At 45.7% G+C, this 23,945-nt stretch overlaps 1 protein-coding gene across 5 annotated transcripts in view; it reads right to left on the reverse strand.

Annotated features, from left to right (window-relative positions):
* The window catches only part of LOC149351472 (regulation of nuclear pre-mRNA domain-containing protein 1B), a 58,081-nt gene that overhangs the window by 14,152 nt on the left and 19,984 nt on the right, over window positions 1–23,945 (reverse strand). For 3 of the 5 annotated variants that reach the window (XM_089580804.1, XM_089580808.1, XM_089580806.1), the window contains exons 3-6: window positions 15,545–15,705; window positions 5,989–6,155; window positions 4,178–4,304; window positions 404–579 (exon numbers count right to left, since the gene is read on the reverse strand). In XM_089580804.1, the coding sequence (XP_089436930.1) occupies window positions 404–579; window positions 4,178–4,304; window positions 5,989–6,155; window positions 15,545–15,705 (631 nt within the window). Of the gene's footprint in view, window positions 1–272; window positions 304–403; window positions 580–4,177; window positions 4,305–5,988; window positions 6,156–15,544; window positions 15,706–23,945 lie in introns of all 5 variants that reach the window. The other 2 variants (XM_089580807.1, XM_089580805.1) reach the window with 2 other exon arrangements.

The raw sequence follows: 23,945 nt of genomic DNA on the forward strand, positions 1-23,945 counted from the left end.
AGTTTCTATATTCCGAGAGAATTCAGATCATATTAACCACCTTCCCATCTTTCTATTATCCCTACTGAGATCCACAAATGCAATATCATCAAAAAGTGTGTGGCTGCTAAAACGCAATTCCACGATTTTTTGCAAAATTGCGGAATTGGGAGACTTCAGGGACCTTGTGTATGACCATCAGTGGAACACCAAAAAGTCTGCTCATCTTTTATGCCTTTACAGCATGCCCCTAGTGCACACTGGCAGTGGCAATGAGTACGGTGACCTCTCACCTACAGCATAAATTCAGCAGCTAGCACATGCCTGCAAGTTAAAAAAAAATGTTTGTTCATTGCAACAGTACAAAAAAACGTGAAGGCAAGTGTCGTAAGGCTATCACCGCAGTACCTGTGCATGGTCCTACCTCAAGTTTCTGCTCTGCCAGAGCCATGAGCTCCCTCTGGTGGAAAGTGAAGTTAGCGAGCATTTGAGAGACTTGTTTGCGGTCTTCTAGCTCCTGGGTTAGCCTGTTGTTGTACTCAGCCAGCAGTGAGCAGGCCTCCTCCACTTGAGCAGAGAGACGGTCCGCTGCCTGCCGGTCTGCATAAAAGCCAAAGACGAACTTTGTTTAAGGTCTAGCATGAGCACCTCAACAAGGCACTCACTAGACCATCATTCAATCACTGACCTTGCTAGGACAGAAACTTACGCCAGGGTTGTATGACCTACCTTTTTTAAATAGATTAAGAGCAGAACAAAACGCATACCTGAACATCCGTGACCAGCTGCTTTCATGCTTGACAATCAACCAACTGCAGAGACTATTTAAAGATGAACCTCAAATTTATGCCCCCAAACAGCACTGAACTTGTCACTAATCCCACTAACCAAATCCCCAAATTTTAAATTTCATCTATTCATACACTATGGTTACCAGACACAATTTTTGAAACCTAATGCATTTTGATACGATAGTGTTAAGGAGCCCATGTCACAGAAAAGCCAGCGTCGGTGTCGTTGACCACGAGTGAAAAAATTACAAAAAACCCACAGAAAAGTAATCTAAGTGGGCCACCTATGTCCTGTGACCTTGCAGCCTCATCACAACCTGCCCACCGTGGCAGGTGGTAGTTACATTAAAGGGACCATGAAAAGAATTGAAAGCCGCTTGCAAATGTTAGAAGTGATGCTCAGAAGCATTGACACCAAGTATGAGTCTTCGGAACTCAGCCGGCAATTTATTATGAATTTTTAAAAACCGTGTTTTTCAAAATTCGCGGGCCGCTTGGTGTCTTCGTAGGGAGCAATTCTGAAACCAAAACCGGGAAGATAGACGTCACTAGTCCCATGACGTCGGCAGGCCACCACACGCTGTCATTCGCTAGAGCCGCCGCAGCTTCGACGTCACGGGCACACTTCCGGTAGCGGTGAAAATCGTCTGCTCGAGCTGCCGCGCGACCCCCTGGGGCAAGCGCGAGCGAGGGCATTGCCTTCGCGCATATGGTTTTAATTTACCTCTGCCGCCTCTTTCTGTCGCGAGTTCGGGAGCCACTAGCAGTGCCTTTTTCGACCGCCCAAGATGAATACGCCTTGCTGTGTTGTCGGCTGCAAACCCAGTGACTGGCGAGGTGTTGAACTCAGGCATGTTACTCCTAGAGACGTGCGTGAGCGAGCAGCCTGGATGGAGCGCATCGGACTGCCAGCGTCGCACGCACGCCGAAGACTCCGCGTTTGCGGTCGACACTTCGCACCTGACGCTTACTACTATAATCCAGCGCTCGTTCGATAGTCAGGCATGAATGTCAAGCAGCTGAAGCTTCGACCGAAGTCGCTGCCGACACTGTTTCTTCCCGCCGGGAAGGTGAGTTTCCAGCTTACAGCGATCGGTATGGACGTTTACACGATATGATCTGCGATGGAAGACAATTTTATCCACGAGAACTTAAAAAAAGGTGCCGCATTTACTTAGGGCACAGGACGAATTCGAAGCGTTAGCTGTCGCGGAGGGCCTTGGCCTGACGGCTACGTACTGCTGCTGTTCACATTCGGCTGCTGCTTCGACATGCAGACTCGGTCCCGACCTTCTTTGACTCTCCCGTCCGTTTTACGACCGTAATACCGTATGTTCCTTGTGTTCTAAGTCGGGCGGCGCGATTTTGCGATCCCGCAGCCGGGTGTCCAACATCATTCGAGAGCTAGGCTCAGTATATGCACGGTGTTTCACACCAAGACTTGGCAGCATCGGTGTGACGGCCGAACCAGCGCACAAAAAAAATAAAACATTGTGTGAGCCGGGAACAGGTCCGGGTCCATTCTGCCAACTAGCAAAGAAACCCGACGCGCGCCGCAATCCAAGAAAGCGCCGAGACCGGAGAGACGCTGCCGACGCACGCTGCTCCTCGGGAGTGCGACAACCGGAAGTTGTAAACCGAACGTCAGCGAATGACGTTTTCATGGGCGGAGCCCAGTCCCGGAGCTGTTTTCTTTATTTTTTTATGGTGCCCCGCGCGTACGAGTTGAGGGGGGAGAGGAGGAGGGTGATTTTTAATCGCCTATAACTTCGTTGTTATTGATGCTAGCTCAAAAATTCTTGCGCTGGAGTGACGAGTGATGGATTGCCTATCTTTACATAATCTGAATAAATTTGTTTCATAGTCCCTTTAATGATTGGTCGAGAGAGCTCGCACAGGCTCCACCGGCAGAAGCACCTGCCATCACACAGCATTGGTGCATTCCTTAACCGCTGCACCACTGCGCCAGGAGTGGTATGAGGACTCCCAGGGATCTATGAACGTATATTAGTGAATGACCAATTCCACATATATGGGCATGAATACATTAGTGCTATCGCACCATACCCTTAAGGCAGACCTTAAGTGTCCACATATTTAAGTACAACAATGTATGTCCCAAAGGGCAGCAATGAATAAATAATACCCGTTCCAGACACGCACGAGAAATACCAGTAAATGCTTAATGCCTTATGTTTGTTAATCCCAATAGTTTTGGAGTTCGTGCTGCGCATACAAATTTAATGTCATAAGTATGTTGTGATGATGATAACGCCTACAAGAGAGTCAAATATAAACAGTGTTAATGAGCACAAAATCTCAGGAAAGTTCTCCAAACGTAACATAAAAATTATATTGCACAAAAAGTCGCTGTTCTTGGTTGTCAAGCCGAAAAACTAGCCTTAAACTCGAGCCAGCGGTGTCAGCGCACAAGCCGAGAGTATGTCAGAAGTGCCAGCCGAAATAGTGCCATTTGCACCTAAAATGCAGTATAGGGGCCTTATCTAACTGAAAATTACCAATAAACAATTTGCCACTTGATAGGAAGCTGATACTAACAAGTCTGCCTGCTTTTCTGCGCGTGGAACGGGTAGAGAGTAAGCATTCCTTGGACGAATGAGTAGTGGCGAACTCAGTAAGTTGCAAATGGCAGCAAGGCTAATGCCATCAAATTTTTGCGTGTGGCACCACTCGAATGCCATTAAAATTTCAGGTAATAACCACTTACTGAAATTAAATTTGCCCGTGTGACACGGGTATAAAATTATATATAATAAAAATTTGGGGAGCAAAATGTTAAAATCAGATGTTTGGTGTCCATCTCAAGTAAGACTGAGGGAAACTATACAAGTAAATTGGGTTTTAAGTAACTTTCATTATTCATGCTTATGCCTTAGAAAAACTTAAGTTTTGAGTAGAAAAGGCATGGCATTGGTCATTACTGTCAACACAATAAAACTGGTTAAACAGGACAAAGGCTTCTGCAATAATCTTCCTTCACCCAAGCCCTACTCAAATGACTGCTCGTTTACTCATCTGTTCAACATACTCTTGCTTTTATTCATACTGTTAGTTTCCAAGCCTACTGCAATTTTTGCCTACCAATGTCCTCAGGAGTCACCATCTCCATGAGGGAAAGGATGGAGGCGGTATGGAAGATAGGATGAGAGAAAGAATCACCACAGTGAAAGGCTTTGAATTAATTGGATTACCTGGAGTTGTCTACCATGGTCTGACATCGCAGAACACACGAGTTTTTGCATTTTGCCTTCACTGAAATGCAGCCACTGTAGCTAGGATTTCATCCCTCCACCTTGCAGAAACCAACCACCATAGCTACTGAGTCTATTTAACGAATGACCTTTCAAACTGCAACAGTGTTCCTTGAGTGCTCCCTGCCAGCTCACCTTGAATTTTCTCCAGCAAAGAAGCATCTGAAACCTCTGGTGGAAGGCTAGCTATGCGTTCCCGAACAACTGCATCAGAAGAGGCCGTGTTCTCCAGGTCTGCCAATGCCTTGATGAGGACCCCTGGCTGCCAAAAAAGATGTAAAAAAAATTTACCATTAAAAAAGGCTCATGCAAGTAGTGCAAGCAACAGAATGTAGAATGTACCCTACTTTATGCAAAGTTAAATCAGGAATGTGAATTTTCAGGTAGCAGCAAAAAGATCACAGTTTACAACTTAGCTTTTGATTTTTCAACACACAAATAGATATCATCAGTCCAGATTACCGATTCACAAGCAACTGATAAACTACCCAGTGAACCAGAAAGGTAGTTAAAAAAATGCATGTAATCACGACCTCAAATACAAAAACCCAACCACAGCCAAAGGTTACGATACATCAGCAAACAAGTTTTTTGTAAATTTTTTAATTACATTCTCAACTATGCTGAAATGCAACTTAATTGCTATTAGAGATCTGTAGCCGGTCATTAGTAATAACCATATCAGTTTTCAGAATTTCAAAAACATGATTACCCTTGGCGCTATGGCTCGACAAAATTTGGCTTTTTCAACTATAGTTACGTGCACTGGAGGGTTTGCTTTTCCTGCATGGTTTCAAAAGCGCATGTATTTTCGCATGATGCAGGCAAATTTTGCCGAGCCACAGTGACGAGAGTAATTGAGTTTTCGAAATTCTAAAAACTGATATGGCTATTACTAACGACCGGCTACAAATCTAATTACAACTAGGTGCCTAACTCTACTAGTTAAAAAGTTAATTATTAAAAGTTAGTTAATCAGCTTACTACCTAAGAAGATTCAGCAGTTTTCAGGTGTCCGCCAACACTGGTAATACTATGCAGCAAAAGCTACATTTTTGCCCCAAAGAGCCTATTTCTGAAAATTTTTGAAAGTGTTCGCTGAAACACCCAGTATATCTGCATTGGCTTGCCTTAATTGATGTGCTGTTTATCACAGTGTTGAGCTGCGTATTCTGGCATACGTTGTCTTCTCTTCCCTCTTCTTGGTTGACACGCGCGGTTTGGAAAATGGCCGCCGTGACCATGGAGCTGCCGACTTTAAGTATGTCGAGGCCCCCCTTGGGTTTAACAACGATCTTGACGCCCTCCTTCGGTAGTGGAGACATCCTACTGGCTTTGATGACCCGTGTCTTGTTTTTCTTCGACATCATGCCTTGCTGATTTAAGCTTGTGTGGTCTTGCGTCTGACTTGGCTCGCGTGGGGACACGGCGCTGCCATGTAAGCATTTCCGTCTCACGATCCCTGGAGTTCCTCCATCTCCGCCTCTTTGGTGATCTCTTCTGAGAAAATGTCTGTTACACTCACTACAACCTCAATTTTCTGTTTTGTGCACAGATCGTCGATCCGGAAGTGAAAACTCACCCAGTAAGCCCGCACCTGGGCTAGTGCGCGCAGCAGACGCGCGTACCTGGCGCGTGCGTTAAGCCTAGCACCTGGCGTCCACGCCTAGGCCCAACGCAGCGGCGGCGGGGTCGCGGTAGTAAAGTCTTTGCAAAAGAGTCAAAATTAGTGGCCCACTTCGAAAGCAAAGAATTATATCACAAATTACTGAGAAAAAGAATTCAATTACTGTAATGAAATTACAGTAATTTAACTACTGCCGTGTATGCTGTATGGCACTACACTGTATGGTAACCTAGTGAATGTTCCAGCATACTCTGTTGCTTCCGCAGCACTACATGAGGTTGTAAGGGTATAAATAACTTTCTAAGACAGGACTACTTACATCTGGTGGTTCTCCAGGCTTCTCTGCATCTTTATTGGCATCCGTACTCTCAAGTGTTTCATCGCTAGCATCTGAAGGCTTCTTCCGCTTCACCACAGGCTCAGGGTCATTCCACAGAGGTGTGCCCTCACGAGAGATGGGAGCATGACCCTTGCGACCACTGTACACTGAGAAACAGGGAGACATTCTAAATAGCAGAAGATATGCATGCAAAGTGACTGGCACCAAAAAGCAACGTGGAAATGTTATTTTAAGAAAGTGAAGTTGTGATCCTCTTGCAGACTAATTCTCCCCTATCAGCACACTAAATTAAAAAGTCATAAGGCGTAGCATCAAACCTAATTTTCGCTAACGCTCCAGCTGCTCAGTTTTCTTCTACCAAAGCTATGTCATCCTGCTTCACTATATCCTCACCATGAAAACATGCTATGGTCAAACCTCGTTAATTCGGCCCCCGTTAATTCAGAGATTCGAATAATTCGGCCTGCTCACTCCCTCCCTTTAAAAATGTACATAGGTCTATGGCAGCAAACTCTCGTTAATTCGGCCCAAAATTCGGCTCTCACCGGTTAATTCGGACTGGACATCAGCCATCGCCAGCGCTGAAGATGGCTGAAGTATGGTAGCTGAAGTGAGTTTTAACAGCACATATCGCTACGACCAGTATCCGGAAACAGGTGCCGGATGCTGGATAGGGGGCTGGGTGGTGCATCGGGCGCCCGAAAGTGAAGCCACTGGAAGTAAGCGTGCTTGTCCGAGAAGTCAGCCTTTGGCAGTGCACAAAATCGGACTTCAGCATGGTTTTCCAGTTTCAATTTTGGTTTTTTCCTTAACATTTCGTCTTTTCGCCATTCTCGTCTTTGTTTACGACAATCCCTACCTGTTGCGCCGTCATCTGCACGAGGAGACTAGCAAAGTCTTCAGGAAAGACGGTTCAATGGGACGACACTAGCAGACGACAGGACGTCACTATACACATCAAGTATGGAGCCTCGTCTGCTCAGCTCTGTGTTGTCCCATTGCATTAGTACCACCAACTCTCCTCTTTACTGTGATGCACGTTCCCGCGCTCAAGCCAAAGTTATGCTATCAGTGGGGGATAAATTTAAAAAAGAATAGGTGGAAATCATCACCAGGCAGCAGACTTTGCAGTGACCATTTTATCGAATTATGTTTATACTGAACCAGAGCGAGGACGAGGCTACTATCTGGCGAGGTGCTGGCAGTGTTTGGTTGGTTCACATTAGCGTCTCCAAAAGTTATGGTACTGCTTTTTCGACGGAGTGTGTCATGTGCTGTTTCGTACTGTAGTTATTCCTGAATGGGCTTTTATTCGTGATGCTTATTCGTGATGATTTGGTGCAGTTGACTTCTAACAGCGCTTCTCATGCATGCTGCAGCATTCGTCTTTCTCGCCAGTAGTTTCTCCTGTGCTGTGCAGCTGAAACGTGGCTGTGCAGCTGAAACGTGGCTGTGCTTTGGAGTTAAGTTAAAAGCACGTCAGGAAAGTAAACGACACCCTAAAGCGATAAACATCACCTGCCATCGATGAGAAGAGTCACCGCCCACCACCAACTCGAAACTGAAACTGCGGAACCTGTATAACAAGTGGCTCTTCGAATGTAAGGATTTCTGCGCTATCGTTCGCCTTTTCTTTGCCACACAGAAATTAGGTTTCAAGATGACCTAGCCTCATCGTCACTCCATTACTTCTGCATTACGCTCGGAAGATGAGAACAAGATAAGAACATAGTGCTTAAAGGGGCATTGCGATGTTTTCCTCAGTACCGATTCATATCATTAAACCAATTTATCATGCAAAAAGAATTACTGAAATCAGAGCATGCAAACGAAAGTTATTCTGCTCTGAAAATTCGAAATGAAAAGATCAGACGAAAATGCGTTTCACTCACCCGGTACTTAGACTGGGTACCACCAATCAGAACCGCGCCTAGCGCATACGCAGAGGAAGTTTGCTGCAATTGTTGCTTTGTCGGGGCAGACTCTTTTGCAAAAAAAAAGGTATCAATAAAAGCTTTCTTCGTGTGCTGTTTTTGTTGTTCATTTGATAATTTGGCATTTGGATAATTCGGACAATTTTTTTACTCCCGTGAGATCCGAATTAACGAGGTTTTACTGTATTTCCCTTGGAAATGAGCGAGAAGGCCTCTTGTATTGAAGAACTACTTATATGGCACAATAAAGGCGTAGACCGAGAATACTGCCAGCTAACCGTTCACATCACTGCAGCTTGTCATAACATATGCACAGGTGTGTCCACATTCATTCCAGCCATCTCTTTACCATTATGTCGATCACTATCAGAAAGGGGCACTACTATTTCTCTATGCACCTATATTTGGCGACAAATTTATCACCACCTCAAGTTTCACCTCAAGTTTCAACATATACAAGATAGCTCTTTGATACTAGTACTCACTTTCTACATCTGTCTAGAAGGCCCACTGCCCTGTCCTCAATTTGATCCGCAAGTTGGTAGTTATGATGGCTACTTGCTATGCACTCACAACTAGACTGTCACTGAGAGTCTTTGCAGATTTCCGTTTTACGGTGTCGCATGACCATTAATTTCAGTAGCTGCTTTTAAGGCGCTGGCAAGAGTTGTCGTGTGCTGACCTGGGAACCAAGAAGCTGTGTGTTTAATACCAAATCAGCAATGCATTTCTTTCTTCTCAGTTTTTCGAATGCACTGAATTACTGTTCTATCAAGTAAGTGCAAAATGTACAAAGTATACGTTGAGCACACCGCCCTGTGACAATCCTTTCATAAGTTCTTAGGCCACCCTGCTTCTGGGTTCTGCACTGTGGCTCATATCGGCAGCGTGCAAAGCAGCAGCTGGCTGTACTGGCCATTTGCTATGTTGCTATGCTGCAGTCTTCTCGTGAATTTGTTTTTCTCAGCATTTATGTTGTTAAGTAAGCAACATATGTCAACAGGTTTTCTGAGACACAAACTTCAAAGCATTCCCAAAAATGAATTTGTTTAGTTGGATGTTCAACACTTACAAAGCCCACCAGAAATACTATTTGGCTAGTTCCCAGCTCAGTCAGCAACATGACCAGGAATGCATAATTTGATTACATTTTGCTTATACATAACTTTTTATCGTAATTTTTCTTTTCATGATGCGAAACAGTATTCAAAGTAACCACCGTGTCATTGCCTGATCGCTACCACTAACATGTAGGTGAGCATGTGGATAACTGCGCACTGCTCTTTATGGTTTGCTTGTGTAATACAGCGCTACATATTACTTGTAGCACTTTTCAAGCTTCTTTTCATGGATCTGCACAAAAAGGTAAAAATGATCTGTATAGACACCGGGTACAGTGGTCAATGAAAGAAACAGTGCTCCAAGAGAAGGGTAAACGTATTTGAAACTGTGTGATGCTTGTTGAGAATGCTTCCAACAGATCTTTGCAGCTGTCTAGTGATTATTTACACTTTATCAAGACCTGCATTTACCGAAGGCCAAGCACTCATATTATCACGTCTCAGTCACTAACACAGTGCATAGCATGTACAGTAGTCATCTACACGAGTACACCAAAGCAGTTGATGCAGTGGTGACTGTTACGTCCTTTATTGCTGGTAGCAGGGTACAGACTGGCGGGAAAGCCGCCAACACGTGACACATGGTAGCTCAGGGTTGCTTGGCCCTAAAGATTGTCCCGCTATAACACTCCTCCCCCCTACGTCACGAAGTCCTTCAGATACGCAGGGCGGCTGCGTTGGCGCTGTGGTCGCTGGACTTGAAGGGAAGCACTCGCTTCACGGTCCTCACCACAGGAAGCAGATTCGGTACTAGGCGCTGCAGCCTCCTCCAGTCTTTCTCCTTGGTCCCGTCTTCCAGGGTCCTCTAGGCTTGAAGGAATGCCAAGCCCGGAACACCCTGCCGGGGAAGCAACCAGCGGTTCCTCCTCTTCACACATCCCAGAAGCGAAACTGTCCAATGCGTAGCTGGCAGAACGACTTCTGAGTTGGTCAACATGACGTCTCCATCGACGACCGTCCTTGGTGACGACCAAGTACGACACTGGTCCTGTGACAGCATCCACAATGCCCGGCAACCACTTGGGCCCATAGAGATAGTTGCGCACAAACACTCGATCCCCCACATCAAACAGTCGCACTGCCTGGCTACGGCGCTGCATCACCTGCTCTTGTTTCTGCTGCACACTGGACTGCAGGTCAGGATGCAGACGCTCTAACACAGTTGAAAGTTTCCTGCCCATTAGCAATTCGGCCGGGCTCTTGCCTGTTGTAGCATGAGGCAGGATATGCTGGGTCATTAAAAACCTAGCCAGACGTGTGTCGATATCGCCTCCAACCATTCGCTTGAGTACTCCCTTGGTTTCGCGCACCATGCGTTCTGCTTGACCATTCGAAGAAGGGTGATATGGGGCAACGGTCACATGTCGGATTTGATTCCGGCACATGAAGTCTCTGAACTCCTCCGAACAAAAGGCAGTGCCATTATCAGAAACAACAGTTTCTGGAATGCCATGGGTAGCAAAAAGGAAACGAAGCTTCGCACAAACTGTAGCTGTCGACATGGAATTCATCCGGCACACTTCCAACCACTTTGAGTGAGAGTCCACCACAATGAGGAAAACTTTGCCTTGGAAGGGCCCAGCAAAATCGATGTGTAGTCTTGTCCAAGGACGCTTGGTGAATTCCCAAGGGTGAATCTTTGCAGCTGCTGGCGCAGACCTGGATTCCTGACAACGTGCACAGTCTCTCACCTTCTGCTCAACATCTCTGTCGATTCCTGGCCACCACACGGCTCCTCTGGCAAGCCCCTTCATCTTGACAATTCCTGGATGAGCTGTGTGAAGAATGTCCATGACATACGGTCGAGCTGGCTCTGGAATGACCACACGACTGCCCCACAGCAAACAACCTTGGTACACCGACAGTTCATGCTTGCGGCTCACAAACGCTGCAAACTCTTCTGGCAGCTTACCCTCTGGCCACCCATGCTGCACCCAATTGCAGACTCTAGCCAACAGCTTATCCCTTGACGTGAATCTTGCCACCTTCCTAGAGTTCCATGCTACTTCCGGCGCCATTTCCAGCATCCCTACTTCCCCAAGACGCTGCTCCTCTTCCTCTGCCCTACTGGCTCTCAGTGGTAAACGACTGAATGCATCAGCATTGGAAAGCTTCTCCGCTGGTCGATACTCAATTTCATAGTCATAAGCCGATAACATGAGGGTCCAACGCAGCATCCGTGGTGATAGCACCTGGGGAATGGGCTTGGCATGGTGCAACAGTCCTAAGAGGGGTTTGTGGTCTGTCACAATTTTGAAATGTCTCCCATATAGAAACTGATGATACTTCTTTATGCCAAAGCCGATGGCGAGCGCTTCTCGGTCTGTCTGGGCATAATTCCGTTCTGCCGCACTCATAGTTCTCGACGCATATGCAACCGGTCTCTCGCTGCCATCTTCGCACACATGACTCAACACAGCACCCAGTCCGTACGGGGATGCGTCACAGGCCAGCACTAGGGGTTTGTTGACATCATAGTGCACCAGAACATGTGATGACTGCAGCAGATCTTTCGCCTGGCGAAATGCTTCTGCCTCAGCTTCCATCCAACGCCACTCGCGACCCTTGTCCAACAGCCGGTATAGTGGCTCCAAGGCATGAGCTGCTCCTTTAAGAAACTTGTTGTAAAAGTTCAGAGCTCCTAAAAAGGCTTGAAGTTCCTTTTTGCATGTCGGCTCTGGGGCCTTGTGAATAGCACGCACCTTGTCTTCTGTCGGCTGCACACCTGCAGAGTTCACACGGAATCCCAAGTAACACACTTCCTCAACACCAAATTGACATTTGTCAAACTTTAGTCGCAGACCGTCTTCATGAATTCTTTTGAGCACTTCTTGTAAACGAGCATTGTGCTGCACCTCATCCTTTCCACCGATCAAGATGTCATCCAAGAACACAAGAACACCATCAATTCCATGCAACAGTTCTTCCATGTACCTCTGAAAGATAGCCACTGCCACTGCCACGCCAAATTGAAGACGGGTTACGCGGAACAGTCCCCGATGTGTTGTAACCGTCAACAAGTCAGCTGTTTCTTCATCAACAGTCTTCTGTTGATACGCCTGTCCGAGGTCTAGCCTTGAAAACTTCGAGCAACCTGCCAGCCTGGCAAACAGCTGCTCCGGTGTCGGCAGGGGATACGTCTCCCACTGCACTACACGATTGACTGTGCTCTTGTAGTCCCCACAGATCCTTATCGATCCATCTTTTTTGACAACTGGAACGACAGGTGTTGCCCACTTCGAGTGCCGCACAGGCTGGAAAATGCCTTGGCTCACTAACTTGTCCAGTGCTTCGTCCACCTTCGGTCTCAATGCAAACGGTACTTGTCGTGGCTTCAGAAATCGCGGCGGAGCTGCCGGGTTCACCTCTATGCGTACAGGAGGCCCTTTACTTGTCCCAAGTCCAGGCTCAAAGACTGAAGAATACTTCTTGAGCAAGGCTGTTGTTCCCCTACTGCCAGTTCGACTCGGCTCGTACACACTGTGAACACCACTCAGACTTATTCCCAAAGACTTGAACCAGTCCCGACCGAGAAGTCCGATACTAGCACCCTTAACCACCACCAATCGCAGGCGATGTTCCTGCCCCTTGAATTCCACCTTCACGGTCAGTTCACCCAACACTCGTAGTTCCTTGTTATTGTAAGCTCGGAGATGAAGAGTACTTGGGCGCAACGCCCTTTTCGATATTCGCAGCTTCTGCATAGTCCGGTCGTTGATGACTGAACACACTGCACCAGAGTCCACCTCCATCTCTAGGGGACTTCCGTTGACGCGCACTTCCACTCTCACGGCTGGCTCTTCACCAGACAGCACGAACACGTCGTAAACGTCCGACGCAGCATTCTTGTGACGGCCTCCACTGGCCCGTTTTTTGTTCTGAGAGTTGGGTTCAGCCGAAGCGCGAGCTGCCGCCTTCCTCCTGCATGCTCTCACTATGTGCCCTCGTTGCTTGCAGAAGTGGCACTGCATATTCATGAATGGGCAACTGCTTGGCGAATGCGCACCCTTGCAGCGGAAACATACGCTTGTGCTTCCAGGCGAACCAGCCTGCTTATGGGTACCCTCCTTGGCTGTCACTGGCGCAGAGACCTTCGCAACACACGGGTCGAAACGCTGCCCGCTCACGCTGCCAACTTCACACGATGCGGCACTGCCGCGAATTTGCTCGGTCTGTCGCTGCGCAGATTCCATTGCAATGGCTTTCTCCCGAGCTGTAGCAAACGTAAGCTCCGGCTCCGCCAGCAACCGACGCTGAAGGGTCTCGCTTCGCACCCCGCACACTAGCCGGTCGCGCAACATGTCATCGAGCGACGCACCGAAATCGCAGTGTTCCGAGAGACGTCGCAATTCTGCGATGTAGTCGGCAATTGACTCACCGGGCTGCTGTTGACGTGTGCCAAACTTGAAACGCTGTACTGTCACCGACGGTCGCGGCGAGAAGTGGTTTGAGAGACGCCTGACGATCTCATCGTAGGCCACGGCCGACGGCGCATCCGGAGAACAAAGGGAGCGAACGATGGCATACGTTGCTGGGCCGCAAACGCTGCAGAGCGTTGCTCGCTTCTTCTCGTTACCGTCGATGTCGTTTGCTTGAAAGAAAAATTCGAGGCGCTCCAAATACAAGGGCCAAGACGGCGCCTCTGTTGGAACGAATTCCCCAATCGTGCCCAGCGCAGTTGCCATTTTTACCTCGTCGCCAATTATATGTTACGTCCTTTATTGCTGGTAGCAGGGTACAGACTGGCGGGAAAGCCGCCAACACGTGACACATGGTAGCTCAGGGTTGCTTGGCCCTAAAGATTGTCCCGCTATAACAGTGACTTTTCTGCAGAGCTAGTTATCAGATGAAACAATAGTTAAGAAAGTTGTCCCAGAACAATGTTGTTCTGATCGACCCAAGATTTCGTGTTGGGTTGAGGCGCGGCATTATGTGCACATAAAAGGTGCTACCAATGCCATGGTCAGGTTAAAAGAAAACGACAACAAAATTGGCCATTGAAGAGATTGACCAGTTAGTGAAATGGCCCGGTAGAGCCACGTTCCACTTCACAGCCGGCTTTTGTACACTTGTCTGTAGGGTGCATCCATTCTGTATATGGACTCTGTTCTCCCAGACGACTGCAAAGTCATGAATGTGTTTTTATACAACAGCGCATATTTTCTACTACTGTCACAGCAGAAGTAATTAGCAGAAGCAAAAAAAAAAAAAAAAAAACAGCGCAGAGACAAATGTTGGCCATCCTAGCAGCAACTGATGGAGGCAAAAGCAACCCCTAGGCTGCTCTCAGTAGTGCCTCTATACGTAGTGCACAAAGTGTAATGCAACCCCAGTGCCCAAAAACTAGAGAGGGTGAGAGCTTCCTCATTTCTTCAGAGCTTTCTTAATAGCATGGGTGCGCAACTAGATCCTGTCACATGGCCCAACAGAAACCCAGTGGCCTGGAAACTTTTGTCAAAGATATGCAGCCTACCTTATTTGCTTCTGTGCCGTTCACGCGGCTCATTTTTCATCGGCAGTGCTCAAAAATCTCTTGAAAGTGAGAGGAGCACTTGCTTTTTCTCGACAGCCTACAACTTTCACGAGCTCTACAAGAGCCCTCACAGCTCAGAAGCAAACACCCTAGATTGTATATTTTTGAAAAAGGCTGTACATAGCTTTCCATAGTGTTTCATGCACTCTCAGGCAGATTGCTGCGAACTTTCAAGCTTCCTCGGCTGGACAATGACTGCTAGAAGACTTTCATGCTGAAAAACCATAAAGTACCTTTACGACACGATGCAGAAGCAGAAAGAGAAACCAATGATGATTTCAATCGCATTTGAAAACAACAATTTCGCAGCAAATATCATGTGCGCATCTGAAAGCCTAATGACAAATTTCAAAAAGCTGAATAGTGTGTCAGTGATCTAGCAGTCATCTACTGTCCCTTTGCTTTGCCATTTTTTTTCTTTGTTCAAGATGGGCCTGCAAAGTTTAAGTTAGCAAAGCAGGTACTGTACATGCAATATTGTTCATAAATATATGAAACACTACTATACTGCTGCCAAGCTTGGCATCACCTTCAACCTTGCCTTTGAATTCAGATACAACAAATATCATATCCCAGCAAACCAAAAACCTCTCAAAGACGTCTAGCTAGACGTCTCCGAGAGGTTTTTGGTTTCCTGGGATGCTTGAAGACACTGAACATTCGTGCGAGCTCTAAATCTGATTTGCTGAGCACCGTGCATAAACTTTTTGGCAAAGGAAAGCATGCAATGCATTCTCTTCTTCACTGCTTTCCGCATGTGATTGAAGTAAGGAGGACTTGTTCTGCACCCAAATTTGAACACAAGACAGCAGTGCTTGCTGTTTAGAGCACAGGATAATGGGCTAGATTTAAAAAACAGTTTGAGTACAGTACACAGTATACCCCTCAATAACAATAGACAAGCCAGAACAAAAATATGGCACAAAAACAAGGAGAAAGTAACACACCAGAGTTCTGACCTGTGTCTTTCACTGCATCTGTTTCAGCCACCTTATCCGACAGATACTGGCCGAAGTCCGATATCTGGTGGCTGTCAAAAACGCTTCGCTCTTTCCATACACTGAGGATTCTACGCAAGCCAGCATGCGTTTTTTGGTCTGTATCCCTCCTGTAATGCAGAGGAAGTTCAGAGACATTCTATCTCTGTACTCTTGTGGGATACACACAAAGTACAGACTAGTGAAACATGCAATAAAAGTATAAAAACACCCATTTGATACCCCTTATAAGAGGATAGTCACAACAGAAAATGTCTTTAAGCACATTTCTCACTGTTTCATCCTACAGCAGCCAGCTCTGTTCTTATAGCAATATGCCTTGGTATATATAAAGTCCCTTAAACGTGCAGGAATGAACTTCCAAAAGACTTCTACATTTTCTGAATACAAAATCATGGCAGTATTGCTAAAAAGCCTTCTATGTATGCATGAATATTTTTTGCTTCAAGATTACCTAATATGAACTCTAATTACTGATGATCAAGGCTCCTAATTTTCTGCGGTAGAAAATTTTCAATTCCGTGAATTGAGAACGAAGAATCTGCAATATTCTGCAGGAAGCCTCCCACGTGCTAACGCATGCAGCCCTTCATGCGGCAGCAGCCGTGTTCTTCGCCTCGACGTACCAAGATCATTAAGAAGCTAGCCTAGTGGGTGAGCTAGCCGTCGGTATCTAGAAAAAAAATAAAATAAAATTAGCACTATATTTGTAGTTTGGTTCCAAATACAATGAGATAAGGCGAGGTGCTTTCTGAAGCAGATGATTACAAACAAATTCCCAAGGGCACCCATTACCTCATCTGTCCACAAATAGCATGAGAAGCTGTTGATGCATTTACCGGAAGCGACAGCACTTCCGGCCAGGTGACGTCACTTCCCTTCGGCCAAGGGAAGAACTATATGACTAACACCACATTTTCTTTCCTGACGAGGCTTTCAATGCTATCGCGTTACAAAACTCATATATTTGTGCAAAGAAGGTAATATTGCTTTCAGCAGATGTCAGTACCGTGACATATCCAACAAAAGTGTGCGGGCACATTGCTGCCAGAACCACAATTGAAGTGCCAGCCAGCTTGACAGGACAGAGAAGCAAGTGAGTTATGGCACCAGCAGAATGCCATTTGTTACGGATTCTACATTTTAAGAGAAATTAGACAACTAAATCAAAAATGGGCAGAGGCTTAGCTTGGTTAAGCCCGGAAATTGTGAAAGCAAGCCGAGCCGGGGCCCTTTTCTTCCACAGATGGTGTGACGTCACTCCTACCACAGCGCCTCTAGTGGGAGAAGCAAGAGGCTCACTGCTCGCCGTGTCTACCGCCGCTCTACACTGACGAGCCGAGCTGGGGCCCTGGTTTTTCACAGCTAGTATGACGTCATGTCTAAGGTGACGCTAAAGGTCAAACGTGTCCACCGCCGCGCTACGCTGAAGGGCTCAAACTGTGAGCAGTATTGCTTTCGCAATAATAAATTTCCCATCATACATTGTTCCTACTGGCATCCACAAACAAAAAGAAAGGGTGTGGCTTCTAACACACAATTCGGCAAAAAATGAGACATCCACATACTGTCTCAAAGGATTAACATCATTCTTTAAGTACCTTTTCAAGCACAAAACCCAAGGCCAGAAATACAAACACCTTCTGGAAGGAGAACATCAGTTCAGCATGCCAAATATGGTTCGCCTGTTACAGGCCACTACAAAGTTCAAAGGAGCATGCGATGGGGGGGCCAGTCGGCATAGAATAATTTAGAACATTAAAACCGCACAGGAGACAACAGACAGAGGAGGTAAACAGAACAAGCACAAAGACTTTCAACTACAGTTTACTGAAACAATGCTGCCTCACTATCATCTCTACAGTAATTAGCATGCGTAAAAAACACTCATGACTGTCAAACACACCATCATGATCACCTCGTCCAATCAAGAAATTTCAGCTTCTTATCAAATAAATAATCTGAAGCTTCACTAACACATTTATCCGAGCCATATTTCACTACCTTCGAGGCTTCAAGAATTTCTCATGCCATTTTGTTTTTTTACATAGCGAACTATTTGTCTCTTGAAAAGCAGTGTGCAATCGTCTGTCTATACAATAAACATCTGCTTTTCAACCATCTGTATAAAAAGCTGTGAAAGTACTGTACTTTTCCTCGAGTGCAAGAAATTCTTGTATTATATGCTGTTGTGGAGTTTGTTTTTTACGGACCTGTGTAAGAGTGAAATCGCAGATTGCAGGAATATTGTACCATAGAGGCAGTGGATCTCGTCTCTGCGCAATACCAGGTAATGTGTTTAGTATGCCAAGATCCTGGCACATCTCTTCAATCGCAAGAGCAGTGGCCTGGTGGTTTGTTGTAGTTTGTTGTTAAAGAATGTTCTAGATGGGCACTTGGTAGCGATGGGGTAACATATATGCTTCTGCAGTGAACGGATTCTTAGAATGTATAAACATGTGAGCATCAATCTTCTGTCTGTAAGTAACAGTTCGTTAGTTTCTACATTAAGACGTTTATGGGCGACGTTCTGTACGCACCAGTGGAAAGATGCAAACCTAAGTTATGGACTGGATCCAGTCAGTTTAGATATGATCATCTTGCTGACCCATAAACTATACATCCATAATCTAAGGTAGAGTGTTCTACAGAGCGATAAATTTGTAAAGGCGTGTCCTATCGGAACCCCAGTGTTTTCGGGAGAGTACTTTAAGTATGTTCAAGGATCGGGAGGCTTTCTTTTTCAGAGCATTAATGTGAGGTAGGAATGTTAGTTCTTTGTCAAAAGTAATGCCTAGAAATTTTATTTCATTTTTTATAGGTAGTTCGGTTTTGGTTAGATGTAAGGTGGGTTCGGATTGTAGGCTTTGTTTTAGTAAGAGCAGAACACCTACTGTTTTCTGAGTGGAGAACTGGAATCCATTTTTGTCTGCTCATGTCTCTAGTTTGTTTATTGTCAACTGTATTTGACTCTCACATGTTGCTACGTTGGAGGATGTGCAGGCTATTTGAAGACCAGCGACATATACTGAATACATAATGGACTTCAGGATTATTTTGCTTATGGAAGTCATTTTTGCAACAAAGAGTGTTGTGCTTAAAATACACCCCAGAGGAATTCCGTTCTCTTGAACGAAGTTCTTGGAAAGGGTTGATCCCAGGCGTACTTGAAATGAGTGGTTTGACAGGAAATCATTTAGGCACTTTAACATCCTACCGCGGATGCCAAGTTCTGCAAGATGACGAAAAAACCCAAACCTCCACGTTGTGTCATATGCCTTCTCTAGGTCAAAAACGACAGCTAGGCAGTCTTGTTTATGTATAAAAGATTCACACACAGTATTTTCAAGGCGAACTAGGTGGTTAGTTGTTGAGCATGCTTTTATTGCGAAAGCAATACTACTCCCAAGAACGGCCTTTCACGTAGTGGCGGCCACTTGGCACGTTTGACCTTTATAATGACCCCTGACTTCATACCATGCCTAGTGACGTCACGCTGTGACGTCGTGCCAGGATCGAGAGACGGGTTACCAACTCGGCTCGTCGGGCAACGGCGCGCCGTGCTCCTCCTGCTAGAGGCACTAGTGACGTTATAGTGTGACGTCATACCAGGAGCGAGAGACGGGCTACCAACTCGGCTCATCGGGTAACGGCAAGCCGCGCTCCTCCCGCTAGAGGTGCTAATGACGTTATGACGTTGTCGGGTAACGGCGGCCACTTGGCACAGCGCGCCACACTCTTCCCACTAGAGGCGCTGCATATGCGGTATAAAACCCCTGCTTTCGCAACCTACCAGGCTTAACCAAAGCTAAGCCCCTGCCAATTCTTTTAAAACCACCCTGATGGATGTGAAGGAGTTCATGTGATTCAAGGACAAAAGCCAATCTTATGTTCAGGACACTTATCAGTCTAACTGCTAAGGGAGGTTGGTGGCTTTCAGAGTTTAAGAAATGGTACAATAATAGCCTTCTTCCAATCATCAGGTATTCTCCCTAGTATAAATATTTTGTTAAAAAATTTCAGAAGTGCCTCTAGAGCAGGCTGGGAAAGATGGGCCAGCATCGAATAGTGTTTTTCATCAGACCACGGAGCAGTTAGTTTTCTGGCAGACAGCACTATTTATTTCTGGGAGTGTGAAGGGACTATTTTATTGTTCATTTGTGCTGCCGCTAGTAGGAAGCCTTTGTTTCTCAGCAATGCTTTTGTATTTTAAGAAAGTCTGCGTGTAGTGTGAGGAACTCTAAACTGCAGCGAAATGCTCCCCTAATAAGTCTGCCTGTTCCCTTATACATGTTTTTGTACCAGGTGTTGTTAAAAGAGGACATGTGAATGGTGAGAAACTGCCATTTAATTTTTGAACCTGCTCCCACATTTTACATTTTTTTTTATGTGACCTGGCTGTTTATAGATGAGATGTAACTCTGCCATGATGCTTTCTCGGTACTACAACGAAGGTACCGAGCTGTAATCTGGCTATTTTAAAATTTATGAGATTTTCTTGAGTCGGGTACCTTAAAAATATACGCCAAACATTGTTTTGTTGTTTTTTGCTTCCTTGCAGTCTTCTGTCCACCACACTGTGATTTTGTCGCACCACTTCAGATGGCTGAGGAATAGCTAAGTGTGCGGCAGCTAGAATACAATTTGTGAACTTTTTATTTATCTCATCAATGTTAAGATTATCTAAAGCTATTTTTTCTAAAGTGGCTTCTGTTCTAAAAAGTTGCCAGTCTGCCAAAGGAAGCTTCCAATGTCGCAGTTTTGTTGGGATGATTTGTGGTGCAGATGTTACACTGATTAGTACCGGAAGGTGATCACCGTCATATGGGTTGTCCATGGCATCCCATTTAAAATTGTTAAAAAGAGATGAACTAAAAGACAAATCTAAACAGCTCATTTTCCCTGAGGTTGAGGAGCAGTATGTGGCCTTTTCTGTATTTAAAATTCATACTATTTGTGAGGATAAAAATTTTTATTTTTTGATTACTTGGCCCCTAGAGTCACAGCGTTCACTTCCCCAAAAAAGGGGAGTGAACGTTAAAATCCCCAACTACTAGCTATGGCTCTGGAAGTTCATCGATCAGTTGCTAACATAAAATGTGGAGGAAGATATACAGAACAGATTGTTACTGTTTTATAGCTGACGATGCTGACCGCAACCGCCTCAAGTTTTGTTTTGAGTTTGATTTCTTGAGCAGAAACGCCACTTTGTACGACAATTTGGATGCCTCCCGAGACCCGAGAGTATTTCGCGATCGCGTCTAAAAGTTTTACAATGTTTCAGGATATTTACATGTGAACCAAGATTCATTTCCTGAAGACAAAGCTACAGGCAACATTGACCCTAGAATATGTGTTATGTCACTAATTCCCCAGCAGTCCTCTACAGCTCCACTGTATTAAAAAAGTCATGTTTGTATGTTTTGGGTGATTTGTATGTTTTGGGTGGAAATGAAAGATTTACTTTGGTTTCGGGCCCGTTATTAGGGCTCTGTCTCTTTTTCGCTCAAGAGAGCTCTCCCGCTGCTGCAAAGCAGGCAGATTGGTAGTTACATCCATCACCTCACAAGAGGTGATGGAGGTGAGCTTCTCCGCGGTCAGCGGAGAAGCTGCGGGTGTGAGGGTTTCAGGCCTCCCCCGACGGGGGTAAGTCCTGCGGGATGCCGACCCGTGGACTCCCTGTTTTGGAGATTGCAGAGCAGCCTTCGCTGCCCCTGCCTGGGGCGTGGATGGCCCTGCCATAGGCTAGGTGAAAGTGGCCTCGGCAGGTGCCAGAGTGCCGTGTGGTAGAGTGCCGTGTGGTGCACTGCCCCTGTGCACCACATCAGCGAAGGTGGGTTTTTCTGTAAAGAAGAATGTGCTGGTAAGCACAAATCGCTTCCTTGCTTATCTAAATGAAATGTTCTCCTTGGTCTTTATCGTAGTTAGTTTCTTTTCCTTCTTCCAGGACGGACATGGCCTAGAGTATGCAGCATGGTCTCCTTCGCAGTTTGCACAGCGTAGGGCTGCGTCACATTACAAAGAATGGTGGTCCTTCGAAGTGCGTTTCACGCAAGTTTTGCGACCACAGCAGCTCTGTGAGCCATGCCCAAACCTCTGACAATTTAAACCTTGGGGCGTGATTGAGTATGTAGTGTCTGACGTTAACTTTCAGGTATCCAACTTCGATAGTTTCAGGCAAGGTGCGGGTGTTAAATGTGAGGACCATGGGTATAGAATCTATTTCTTTGTTATCTTTGCATATTTTGATTTGGTGAACGTCAATTACATTTTGGTCGGTCAGCCCTTGAAGCATTTCGGCTTCTGTTAGATGGAAAAAGTCAGTTTTAGAGATAACGCCTCTAACTGTGTTAAGAGATCGGTGAGGAGTCAGGGAGACAGATCTAGACATAATGTTTGAGAGTTTCGAGCACTGGATGCTGTTGTACAGTTCAAACAGTAAGCCGCCGCTGGCCATTTTTGATACCTTGTAGCCAGGGCACAAGGTATCTGTCAAGCATTTTGGCACACTTAATGGTGATATTATTCTGGCTTGTTTTTTTTTTTTTTTTCGATTTCACTGTTGATTACGTGGAACTTTGAGAATGTTGGTTTCTTTTTCGGGAAAAAATCTGTTGCATCATTCCGCACTATTCTCAGAGAGCGATCATATTTCGAAAGGAGGGGAATCATGAAATGTATGTGTTATTAGGTCATAGTCCCAGCCGCCCACCATGTAGCTCAACAAGGGAACAAGGCAGGAACTTGCACACAAGTCCTGCCTACATCGGCTGTACACCGAAACTATAACCAAATATGACGCAACTCAGGGTAGTTGGCCACCCAAGGTTAACCCTACCCACCAGGAAAAAAGGAAAAACCAGGATGGGAGACGGAGACAGGAGAGTTGTAAGAAAGAGATAGGAAAGTGAAAGACCAAGGGGAGGACTGGAAAAGGTGACTGCCGATTTCCCTCGGTTGGGTAAGGCCAGAGGTGCCGTCTACAGGAAGCTGGAGCCAAAGTGGTGTGTTGCCTCCGCCAAGGGGCCTTAAAGGCCCAAACGCTCAGCATCGGCCCTTTTCCCCAGACGCACGGCTACGGCTAAGCGCGGGTGCTCGGGTCCGTGGTGACGCACTGCTCACCATCATCCCCTAGTGGGGATGCCCCTGCGGATACTCAGGAACCCGTGGTGTTGCAACTCACCAACATCTGCATGAAGCAGATGCCCCCCTGCGGGGTCAAAAATAATTTAAAAATTAGAGACTGACCTCACAAGGACATTAAATTATGCACTAAGTAGCTGAAACATGAAAACTTATGCTAAGAGGAATTGTTAGCAACAACCAAAATGCACTTCCTCAGCAACTTCTGCTCTAATTTACAAGAAATCTGCTACATACAAATAAGGTACAAAGCCTGTAGTTACTACTAAATACATTTTATATCAATATTTTAAACTACAATTAAAAGCACCTTGACGCTTTTATTACATGGCAATATAATGTCGCAGCCATAATAATGAGCCCGCTTTGGTGGTAAAACTGCTATCATGCCTTACCTAGCGAAAACTTGGCAGCACTTAATACACATGCTGGGCACTGGTGCACTCGCGCATAATGAGAAGAAACTGTCCTATCTCGTCTATCTGACATGTGATGCTAGTTATAATGCCAAAGTGTGCTCCATATTATTCTGGCTGAGACTGTGGAAAAAAAAAGGGGGGGGGGGGGGGGTAAACAGTGTTATGTAATGTAAATAATGCATTAATAATATGCAATAAATTATAAACAATGCCAATAACACAAATTAGAACTACAAAATGGAATTTTTTATATATGCGACTGACAACCCTTAAGCTGGAACTGAGCTCGTTCATTTTTCTTGGTGTAGCTACAACAGCACACATGGCGAAGGATGAAGAAAGGGCAAGACAGCGCAGCACTGTTTCTCCTTCCATGCTGTCAAGCTCTTCCGGCTGCTACAAAAACCATTGGGGTGCTTAAAGAGACACTGAGGACAGACTGCAGTTGGCCTGTATCGATAGATTACCACATTCTGATGACAAGGAGGCTACTTTTACTGAAAACAGAATTTTTATAACCTAGAAAAGGCTTGAAATGAAATACAGGTATCATTGCCACAGGCCATTTTCCCAAGCAAACTCCAATGACACCAATAAGTTTTTTTGGTTGCACATCTCCACAGGTCGGCCACACTACCCTTCACTTCCAAATGGCAGTCAAAGAGTCCCTTTAATTACTGACATCACAAGTTTGATTCAAGTGGCAGTAAAAGAAAAGTGTTAAGTCTTCAAATCCAATTTTCTCGGCAATAAGTGTGTGTTTTGCTGCCAAACTAACATCAACATAG

Source organism: Amblyomma mixtum, chromosome 3 (assembly GCF_055824585.1).
Source record: "Amblyomma mixtum isolate Tamu chromosome 3, ASM5582458v1, whole genome shotgun sequence".
NCBI classification, from domain to species: Eukaryota; Metazoa; Arthropoda; class Arachnida; order Ixodida; family Ixodidae; genus Amblyomma; species Amblyomma mixtum.